The 11,638-nt window shown below is 41.6% G+C and overlaps 1 protein-coding gene across 1 annotated transcript; it reads right to left on the bottom strand.

Moving 5' to 3' along the window:
• Positions 1-270: 270 nt before the first annotated feature.
• Positions 271-11,638, bottom strand: LOC144466959 (C-1-tetrahydrofolate synthase, cytoplasmic-like). Its single transcript, XM_078175009.1, is given in 17 exon segments — positions 271-941; positions 1,047-1,159; positions 4,059-4,211; positions 4,342-4,449; positions 4,672-4,849; positions 6,448-6,548; positions 7,340-7,381; positions 7,742-7,881; positions 8,080-8,191; positions 8,299-8,367; positions 8,459-8,599; positions 10,568-10,644; positions 10,747-10,849; positions 10,936-11,010; positions 11,097-11,204; positions 11,293-11,339; positions 11,451-11,638. Coding segments are annotated over 16 exon segments (1,713 nt in total). The 5' UTR covers positions 11,620-11,638; the 3' UTR covers positions 271-941; positions 1,047-1,069.

Raw genomic sequence — 11,638 nt, 5'->3', positions numbered from 1 at the left:
AACTATTTACAGCAAAAGAAACTTTGACCATGGGGTTTATATGTCCATATTTATGGTGTATATTTTCAGTATAACAAAAAATCTCTGGGCAACCAATAATTTCAAAAAGAAAACTTGTACACACTCAGAAGCAGATGCTCTGGACAGAGTCTACAATCCTGATGGACAGGCATGAAAGTGGTGCAATAATGAGACAGGCAACAAACGCCATCTCTACAAACAAGTTCCATAAATACAGTCAAAAATAACATATCTTAAAAAAAGGCTTAATATTGAGGGTTTTCCATCAAGGACACTTTATTCGATGTTTTCTGACAGAAAAGTTGAAACCACTGATTTACAGCATCATGACTTCTCTAGCAGTGTTAGACTTGGTTAGAAATATTCAATCAGAAACAGGACAGATGAAACAGGACATTTGATATGCAACGGACACAGGATTGCTAAAAAAAAAAAAGAGTTTGTTAAGCAGCATTATTTTCATGTTCAGATGTTTTTTTAATAATAATTGTATCCCAAAGGCAAACAGATTTGTTAGAGATGGTGGCCTGGAGGAGATGCTCGTGGTATAGTGCAAACAAAATATACACAATTACTTAATAGAGTCCAGATTTACCTCTTAAGAGTCTAGGCTTAGTTCTGTGATGCTTGTTAATGTGCAGCGAGCATTGTACCTAAAAGAGAAGTCAATAGGACACTTCCTCCTTGCAAAAAGTCTATTACAGAGTGACTATCTCAGAGGAATAAACCGTTCTGTGATTAATTAAGTTTTTTTGATTTACCCATCGGCAGCCTTCTGGGCGAAGCAAATCAATTATTTACAGATGTCAGTGTCAGAGTGAAAAACAACAAACAAAAACAGCACCAGAGGAGAATCTCACGGCGCTTCCAGTTAGGAGTCCATCACGTCTCATTAAGGCTCAGTGGGGGGGACACTGGGTCTATACAATGCCAAGAAAAAACAAATCAACCAATGCAAACCATTAGAAATATGTGCCTGCCAACTCCAGTATGAGAATGGTATCTGTCTGAACTACTTTTCTTACCATCGTACAGTGCAGAGGCCTTTTTAGAAGAGTCCGTTGACCTGTTCAGTCTCAGGGTCCAGGTCGATGTCGTAGAAACAAGGCCTGGTGGGCAGACCAGGAATGGTGGGCATCTAGGAGGAACAGCAAGGGAGAGTAGTTTTTAATCAATAAATAAATAAACAGGAATTCCAGGTGATGACATAGAGACGAATTGCATTATTGGTGCCTTTAAAATTAGTAATATAGCATCTCTTGTACAGCACATTTGAGCTAGAGCTGGAATGATTAGCTGCTTAACTGATTCGTCAATTAATCGTTCAAGTTAAGTATGTAAATTTATTTTTTAAGAAGTCAAATATTTGCTGGTTTGAGTGTTTTCGATGTGAGTATATCCTCTTTTATTTTGAAATTCTTTGAGTTTTGGACATTTAAAGATGTCTTCTTGGGGTCCAGGAAATAGTGACACAAGTTTTGCTATTTTTTCCAAGTTTTAAATGTTAAATAATTTACGGAGTAATTTTTCAAGTAACTGATAGTAAAAATAATTGTTAATTGTGTCCCTGGTTAGGATACCTTGCTTGCTAATTCACAGTAGCAGGTGAACCTTCAGCAAACACAGCTGGTGACGTGTGTTTGAGAGAGAGTGACAGATAGAGAGGAGGAGAAGATGGAAGGTGGACTATTGTACTCAATATTTCTGTAGGTTTTACTCAGAATGCTGCTTTGTTTCTCAGCTCACTGGCTTATCCTTAAAGAATGACCCTTCTCAATTCACTAGTTAACGAGCTGAACTGCACGTTTGGCCGTGTTTAAGTTCAGTGGGTGGGACTATGCGACTGAAGCTCTGGTCGAACACTGTGAGTGAACGGTGCATTTCCAATGATCTGTTCATTGAGAGTACTGCACAGTGAACATGAGCCCAGAGTGAGTCGCTGAGTTGCTCATGACCACCTTCCTTTCCTGGAAGTCGGAAATAGTAACAAATATTTCACTGAATAATTAGGTGTTGCAAAAACATACGTGCTGTACATAAGTGTAGTAGGAGCATGCAGTTTGCAAAATGATCTTTCTGAATGTATGTACTGAATGTATTCAAGTGATTTGATACACTGAAAAAACTGATGTGCCCATCACTACAGTCGAAAGTCATTGTACATACAGTACAGGCCAAAAGTTTGGACACACCTTCTCATTCAATGCGTTTTCTTTATTTTCATGACTATTTACATTGTAGATTCTCACTGAAGGCATCAAAACTATGAATGAACACATGTGGAGTTATGTACTTAACAAAAAAAGGTGAAATAACTGAAAACATGTTTTATATTCTAGTTTCTTCAAAATAGCCACCATTTGCTCTGATTACTGCTTTGCACACTCTTGGCATTCTCTCCATGAGCTTCAAGAGGTAGTCACCTGAAATGGTTTCCACTTCACAGGTGTGCCTTATCAGGGTTAATTAGTGGAATTTCTTGCTTTATCAATGGGGTTGGGACCATCAGTTGTGTTGTGCAGAAGTCAGGTTAATACACAGCCGACAGCCCTATTGGACAACTGTTAAAATTCATATTATGGCAAGAACCAATCAGCTAACTAAAGAAAAACGAGTGGCCATCATTACTTTAAGAAATGAAGGTCAGTCAGTCCGGAAAATTGCAAAAACTTTAAATGTGTCCCCAAGTGGAGTCGCAAAAACCATCAAGCGCTACAACGAAACTGGCACACATAAGGACCGACCCAGGAAAGGAAGACCAAGAGTCACCTCTGCTTCTGAGGATAAGTTCATCCGAGTCACCAGCCTCAGAAATGGCAAGTTAACAGCAGCTCAGATCAGAGACCAGATGAATGCCACACAGAGTTCTAGCAGCAGACCCATCTCTAGAACAACTGTTAAGAGGAGACTGCGCGAATCAGGCCTTCATGGTCAAATAGCTGCTAGGAAACCACTGCTAAGGAGAGGCAACAAGCAGAAGAGATTTGTTTGGGCCAAGAAACACAAGGAATGGACATTAGACCAGTGGAAATCTGTGCTTTGGTCTGATGAGTCCAAATTTGAGATCTTTGGTTCCAACCGCCGTGTCTTTGTGAGACGCAGAAAAGGTGAACGGATGGATTCCACATGCCTGGTTCCCACTGTGAAGCATGGAGGAGGAGGAGGTGTGATGGTGTGGGGGTGTTTTGCTGGTGACACTGTTGGGGATTTATTCAAAATTGAAGGCACACTGAACCAGCATGGCTACCACAGCATCCTGCAGCGACATGCCATCCCATCCGGTTTGCGTTTAGTTGGACGATCATTTATTTTTCAACAGGACAATGACCCCAAACACACCTCCAGGCTGTGTAAGGGCTATTTGACCAAGAAGGAGAGTGATGGAGTGCTGCGGCAGATGACCTGGCCTCCACAGTCACCGGACCTGAACCCAATCGAGATGGTTTGGGGTGAGCTGGACCGCAGAGTGAAGGCAAAGGGGCCAACAAGTGCTAAACACCTCTGGGAACTCCTTCAAGACTGTTGGAAAACCATTTCAGGTGACTACCTCTTGAAGCTCATGGAGAGAATGCCAAGAGTGTGCAAAGCAGTAATCAGAGCAAAGGGTGGCTATTTTGAAGAAACTAGAATATAAAACATGTTTTCAGTTATTTCACCTTTTTTTGTTAAGTACATAACTCCACATGTGTTCATTCATAGTTTTGATGCCTTCAGTGAGAATCTACAATGTAAATAGTCATGAAAATAAAGAAAACGCATTGAATGAGAAGGTGTGTCCAAACTTTTGGCCTGTACTGTACACTGTTTACAACAAAGCTGACATTGTGCGATGTCATATGTTTGTTATTTCAGTGACAAGATTAAGACAGTTGAGTAGCACTCAGTCTTTGTTTTCATTAATACACCTTATCCGGGATGACAGATGAATGTAGAAAATCATGTTATAATGAGAGGCAGTTTGATTCTGGTCACACCCTCATCCCTCCCAGAATCTGTGCCAACAGAGTCTAAAAGAAAGGCATCGTTTGTAAGCTTACCGTGCCAACCAGTGGGAACAGGAAGCCAGAGCCCACGCTGGCTCGGATGTCTCTGATTGGCAGGACGAACCCTGTGGGCACACCCTTCTTGTCTGCCTCGTGGGAGAGCGACAGGTGAGAATTTGCCATGCAGATTGGCAGGTTGCTGAAACCCTGAGGGAAGAAAAGCGGACAAAAAAGAGAAGCAGATCGTGTATGCAGGCCTCATCAAGCTTTCTCTATCCAACAAACAGGCCTGACAAGACGGAGGAAAGAAACAAATGAGCTAGGAAGACATGCTGACCTGTTTGGTGTACAGCTCCACCTTGTGTTGAGCTTCTGGGAGAAGGTCAATATCATCTGCTCCGTAGATCTTCTGGGCGATTATTCGAATCTTATCAGCAATAGGGAGCTAGAGAGGAGTCAGACATCATAATAATAATAATAATAATAATAATAATAATAATGATTGGCCAACCATAAAAAATAGAAATAGAAAAACCAGAGTTTTTTTCAGTGTGGTTGACATATTTGTTCTGCTCTATAGACAAAACAAATAACATGCACGTTTTCAAGTAAATTCATACACACACTTACTGTAATTTTGAAAAACCGACAACATAATGGCTCCTACCTCCAAATCATAGAGGAACTTGAACTTGCTGGGGGCCTCGGAGGCCCTCTGGACAGCCTGACCCAGTGCCACAGCACCAGCTCCACCTTCGGCCCAGTGGTTGCAGCGCACGGCATCAAAGGCTCCGGCAGCTTTGGCCACGCTGCAGACGAGGTCCAGCTCAGCCTCAGTGTCGTTCCTGCAGGATGGGTCAGAACAACAAAAGGCATTAGAGATGAACAGACACAGAAGCTCCAATCCAAAAGCAGGGAAACACACTAGCTCCTAAAAATGCAGGAACAGAACTGTCAATATATGACTCAACACATCTGTGCACCATATCTAACCTTATCTGGTGACTGAAACACTTTCTTTCTGCCTCAAGCAAAGGTAGCACTGGAGATTTTTGTATTTCTCCTGTTCAGCCAGTCAATCCTAGTGCATTGTAATTTGGGAGAAAAATAGCTTTACAATCTCTTGATCCTACTTTAAACCTGCATTAACAATAAGCTATAAAACACCAACAACCAGCAGGTTTTACAGCAGATTCATCAAAGCTTTTTTGTGGTCGTGGTCTGCTGTGTCTGAAACGGTGCAGTAATATATTACTTTTTAGCAATAACAAAGTAATATAATGCATAACAAACAGGATTTCAGGTAATATTATTACATTTACAATGTCACGTATGTCATTACCACCTGAAATGAACGGTTTATTGTTTTCATTTTTCATTCAACCACACTGGTCCACACTGATCCGTTCTGCTCCACTTCCACCAGTGCGCCACCAGAAAAAACATCCCCTAAAGGTTGTTGTGTGTTGTCATGTCATTCATTATACACTACTTTATGGAAGGGTGCAGGTGATCATGTGCGTTATCATGTCCAGTATGTTTCCGTTCATATACCTACTTTGTTTTCTATTCTGCTTTTGTGTTCTAAGGCTGTCTGAAAGCAGTGGGGAGAAGGAGCTGACCTCCAGTTTGTTTTTTCCTCGACCTGGTAATTGACATATATGGATGATGTTAGTAATGTTGGATGTGTTTCCATTTACCCTACAACTGCAGAGCAATGGCAGCACACAGTCCCGTTCTTATGCATAACTCTTTCTCCGGCGCTGCTGTAGCTGACTGGCACACCAGTGCATTCATTTGCGCTTGTCATTGTGATTTACTCGCATGCCAATCCATTTGATGTGCTAACCTTAAAATTTGTTTATTGTGTTTCATATCATAGGCCCACACATATTTATCTGTATCTCATAAATGATAAGACTTTGATCCTCTGCCTAACCCTCTCTGACAAGGCTATTCATTTATTTAAAAAGATCTAGGCTATCTAATTGTTCTATATCATCATGCTATTATTAATATAAGAAGGTGATTTTAATACAAAGTGGTAACCACTGTATGTGACTGCAAGACTGGGTCAGACCTGCTCAGCACTAGATTTGAAATGAACTGTAATAAACTGGAGCTTCTGTGCTTTGATTAGCTGCTGTGACACAACATGACCCTCATTCATTTAAAATCAACATTAGCTCTTCTGATGTCATTTTGGTGAATGTAATGCAAAAAAAATGATGAAAGAACCAAAACAATAAAGTTACAGGCTGTAAAAACTAAAACAGTGAGCTGAAAGTTGACAAGTGATTATAATGATGATTCCCTCATCATTGTGGGCAAACTCTTTCACATTAATTTGATCCATTGCTAATATAAAAATATGGATTAGTGCAGATTTAAGTTGTATGAATCATTTTAACCCATTGCCACTATATCATCATATATAACTTACTTGAAAGCATTGACAGCCACCACCACTGGCACACCGAAGTGCTGTGCATTCTCTATCTGCTTCCTCATGTTGCTGCAGCCCTTCTCCAGCAGCTCAAGGTTCTACACACGGGTACACATAAACACACCTTTAAATAGGTTTATGAGAAGCTGGTTAAGAACAGCATTTTAATCCACATAAACATTTCATGTAGATGCTTATTATGTGTTTAATGTGCTGTGCTGCACACTAAACATGTTATTGACCAAAAAGCTGCATTATCTTAGGCTACGTTCAGACTGCGGATGAATCAGACTTGTTTCTCAAATATGATCTTGAAGACAGACTGTCCGCACTGTTATTTGCAAATAATCAGATGGGATGTGTGTGTCTAGACATCATCAATCTATCTGCATGGGTTACTGCGGTAACAACGTAAACGTCACTAACTGCACTGATGATGCAGGTTTCCAACTTGGGAGCATGAGAAATGGAGGTTCATCAACAATTTATTGTGGCGTAAGTCCACAACTGTTGTTCCTCATGTTGTCCTCTTTAGTGCTCTGCTAGTAGAAACATGGGATCTGCTCAGCACTTTGGTCACGCTGGATTTGACTTTGTCGTGTGTTGAGTTCAAAGACACTTAAATATGATTTGAGCGGTCAAAGTGTCAGGACTCAGACGCATCTGTAGAAATCTGGTTGGAGTCGCATTTCAAACCACCTCCAAATGTGGTTTGGATCAGATTTGCAAAAATTGCTATTCATGTGGTTTATTTTTTTTGCTGTCCACATTTACTAAAATCAATCTGGATATTTTGAAAAAAACATTTTGGGCTGGCAGTCTGAACAAGGCCTTAGGCTCTCCATACAAACTTAAACACACACTATTGATTATCTCTCTTATGCATTACCTCCTCTACGTATTCCTTAGGCAGTGGCATCCCAGCAGTGACCTGAACAGAAAATAATTCAAAATTAGCAGACAATGAACTTACCAAATCTTATACAGCAGAGTCTATGCCTCAGGAGTATTGAAAAGCTAACATCTGTGTGAATGAAGTATTGAGAATATAAATGAGTAATTGCTCTGAGATGTCCACTCAGCAGGAAATGTAGTTACACTACCAGCAGTGTGCAGTTATTCCCTGAAGGCAGGGTGAAACCTCATTTCGTGCTGAGGAAATATTAATTGAGATCCTGTGTATGCTGAGGATGTGTTCAGAATTCACAACAGGGAAATGCAAACATCATGTCAAATCACAACATTAATTATCGTGTTGTTAGGACGCTGAGGGAAACTCAAGCAAACTCACTGTGGGTCCTCCTCCGTGCATCTTCAGGGCTCGGACGGTGGCCACCAGCACCACCACGTGGGGTCTGAGGCCTGAGTAGCGACACTTGATGTTGAAGAACTTCTCCATGCCAATGTCAGCACCAAAACCAGCCTCTGTCACTGTTTGGAAAAGGGGTTGAGACAAAGAGAATGATAACAGAATCCCAGCTGTGGGGAATACTGGGTAATATCACTGAATAACATAACATCTGCTCCTCCATCACATGAACTATCAACATAGCAAATCATCTACTGTAGCATCGCAGTTCCAGATCAAGCAAGAAAAAGTGATGAAAACATTTTCTGTGCTCCACTTACCTACAAAGCCCTGAGGTCCCACCAACTTCAAAGCTATTTTATCAGCCAGGATGGAGGAATTACCATGGGCGATGTTGGCAAACGGGCCAGCGTGGACAAATACAGGAGTTCCCTGCAGATTAAGACGACCACATGTGACATAAAAGCCATAACTAAAGGTAACTTTTTTCTTGTACTCTTCAGTAGAATTACATAGGTTAGCACGTGTGTTTCACCCACCTCCAAGGTCTGCATCAGGTTTGGCTTGATGGCATCTTTCATCAGCACAGTTAGAGCACCACTCACACCCTGTAGAGAAAAACAATTCATTATTTGAGCGTTGTTTCCACAGTTACTTATATAGAAAGTCCCATCATGAAGCAAAGTCCAGACCACTGACCAGGTCCTCGGTGGTGATGGGATCCCCGCTGCGGCTGGTGGCCACGACCATCTTGGCCAGACGCTGACGCATGTCCTCCAGGCTGCTGGTAAGGGCGAGCACCGCCATGATTTCACTGGCCACTGTGATGTCAAACTGAGCCTGTAGGACAGACAGAGGAATTGCATACTCACTTATCATCAACAACAATGCAACCAAATGGGTACAGAGAGGGTACAGTCAGTATCTAAGCAGAGAAGACGAAACCCCGAGAGTTTTGTTTACCTCAGAGATTTTGAAAACCTATCCTCAAGAACTTTATTTTTTATGCAAAATATACATTGCTACAAGTGTATTATTGATGGACCCTAAACATAGCTGCTGCTCATATTGTCTTATTATGGTTTTATTAGCCTGATTCCAAAAGTCACACAATAACGCAATCAAACTAACTAATCAAGGCAGCGGTAGACCAACAACACCAGACTCTTTTGACAGAAACAGTAATTTTACCTCTGAGAACATGAGGAGATGCTGGTCTACTGCTGCCTCTGATTGGATACTGAGTTCCTGTTATTGTGTGACTTTCATAACTGATCTAAAGTAGCGTCCACAGCAGTACATTGCTTCGCTTCTGTGTCCCAGTGCTCCTGTCTGCTTCTCCTAACTAAGAGAGTGTTGACCCCATCTACTGTAGTTGATACTGTCATGATCCTGTTTTCAGTTAGTGAAGTCACCCATTTTGTGTTCATGTTTTGTGTCTTGTCCTGTACTTCCTGTTTTATTTTGAAAGATTCACCTGTCTCTCCTTGTCTCCGTAGGTTTTACTTCCTGTCTGGCGCTGTCACACCTGTTTCCTGATTGTTCCTCCCCAGCTGTGTCTCATCACCCCCTATCACCTCATGTATTTAATCCTCATGTCTTCCCGTCTTGTTGCCAGTTCGTCGTACGTCACAGTCTTCGTCCCAGCACTCTTTCTTGTCTCGTCTTGCCGGTAATCACAGTTTTGTCATTGATCTAGCTTTTGCCTCACGATTTGGATACCTTAGCCTGTCTTGTTTGATTCTCTGTGTACCGAACCCTGCCTGTCTTTTGTAATAAACCTTGCTCTTGTCAAACCGGAGAAGAATTGAGCCTTTGTGTCCCTTCTGTGCCACGTTTATGATAGCTACACTAACTGTGGATCTATAAATGTGTTTATACAGTACAAATGCAGTATTATATTATACTGAATCTCAATGCATCTTTCTCTAGGTAAATTAAGGTAATAACATTTTATAATAACACCATCCTCCACCTCTAAGCTAACTGTAAATGCTGTTGATAGAGATTTTGTGTACAGCTGCTATTCCTGGTTTGACCAACAGAGATCGCACCTTTATTTTGATATTCCATTAGATTTGGTCATTGCCACTTCCTGTCCCACCCTCACTTTCCCACACTGTGGTTTTGTCAGATCAGAAGATGATGGATAGCCGGCATGTTTGTCACGTTATTGTTCGGCAAAAGATAAAGATTTAAGATAAAGACTAAACCCCCCTCCCATTTCGGAGCTGCAAGCAGGCAAAGTGGTCAGTACGATTTTATTGTGTAACTTTTATTTCAACTTTTGTGTCATTTCATGGACTGTGTATATCGAAATTCATTGTTATATTTTTTGTCTGTTTGTAGTTCTACGGTGGTGATTGATGGTGCAACGTGAAGCTAGCTAGGCTAGCTATTTGAAGGCATCAATAAAAGATAAACCCATCTGTATAAAGAACTGGAGTCCTCGCATGTTTCAAATGGGAGCATACTAACACTTTCTTCATTGTTCATGCTTACACTGTCAGTGAGCAGCATGTGCAGGAGGAGGGCATCAGCACCATAGCCTACTTCAGTGCTTTTTGCTAATGGCTGAGTGGAAACTTCCATTTGACGAACACAGAAAAGATGGACCTTCAACCTCTGTCTAAGCTCTACTGTCTTTAATGTGTTTATATCATCTTTAAAACGGGGTGTGTTGTTGCCTTGCTAATTACCACAGTGTCATTTCTGATAGAACCACTGGGTGGAGCCAAATAAACTTTCTAATGACACAGAGGTGCTTTCACTGATGAGGAAAGAGCTTTGTAGATCTCATCTCTTTACCTCTCTCGTGTATCCCTTTTCAGTTGGCGACTGGCCGATGGTGATCTTCCTCAGGAATCGATCATTGGTATCCAACACTAAATTTACACACAATGATTAATACACTCACAATCACTTACATGCATACAGCAGATTGAATGAGAGACAATGAAAGAGTCATGGGTTATGAGATTTCATACCTCTCTACCAGGTGACAGAGCTTGGTTCAATGTCCAGTCGGACAAAGTGGGTGATCTCTTCTTCAGTCAGAGTGGTGGGATCAGTCTTTTCAATGCCCAGTTTCTAAACGAATATAGAAAACGGAAATGTAATGTGTGTACCATACTCTGGACAGTGAGTCAAAACAAGTGTGTGACACGATCACTTACTTTCAGTCTGTTGATCTGGATGGGGGAGAACTTCCTCTGTCCTCCACTGAGCGGCACCAGGCGGTTATACAGAGCCTACATACAGACAGAGAATAGTCACAATCCATTTAACACAAGAAAGTGTATTTTTTAATTTAGCACTGACCAAATCGAGCACCAACCTTGTCAGATTGTGTAGACTCGTGGAACATGCGAGCATCGATGGCAGCAGCCACCAAGTTGTTGGCAGCGGTGGTGGCGTGGATGTCACCGGTGAGATGGAGGTTGAACTAAAATGAACAGACTCATTAATTAAAAGCAATTTTTACCTTTTTATTTTTAAACAAGCAGCCTAGTTTCTAACTTGCAGTGTCGTACCTCTTCCATTGGAATGACTTGAGAATATCCGCCTCCTGCAGCACCACCTGTAGACAGAAGACAAAACTATAGATATATACACATTGTAGGACTCAAATGCGAACATATCATCAGCTTACAACCTGTGCAACATCTCTCTGAGTGTACATTATTATCACCTTTGATGCCAAAGGTGGGTCCCTGTGAAGGCTGTCGGACACAAGCAAACACGTTGATCTTCATGTGGGCTCCCAAGGCCTGGACCAGGCCGATGGTGGTGGTGCTCTTTCCTTTCCCCAGGGGGGTGGGTGTAATGCTGCAGACAGAAACTCTTATCAGCATAAACATAGCCCCAGTGTATGGCCAA

This window comes from Epinephelus lanceolatus, chromosome 15 (genome assembly GCF_041903045.1).
Source record: "Epinephelus lanceolatus isolate andai-2023 chromosome 15, ASM4190304v1, whole genome shotgun sequence".
NCBI lineage: Eukaryota > Metazoa > Chordata > Actinopteri > Perciformes > Serranidae > Epinephelus > Epinephelus lanceolatus.
This window is presented reverse-complemented; position numbering and strand designations above follow the sequence as displayed.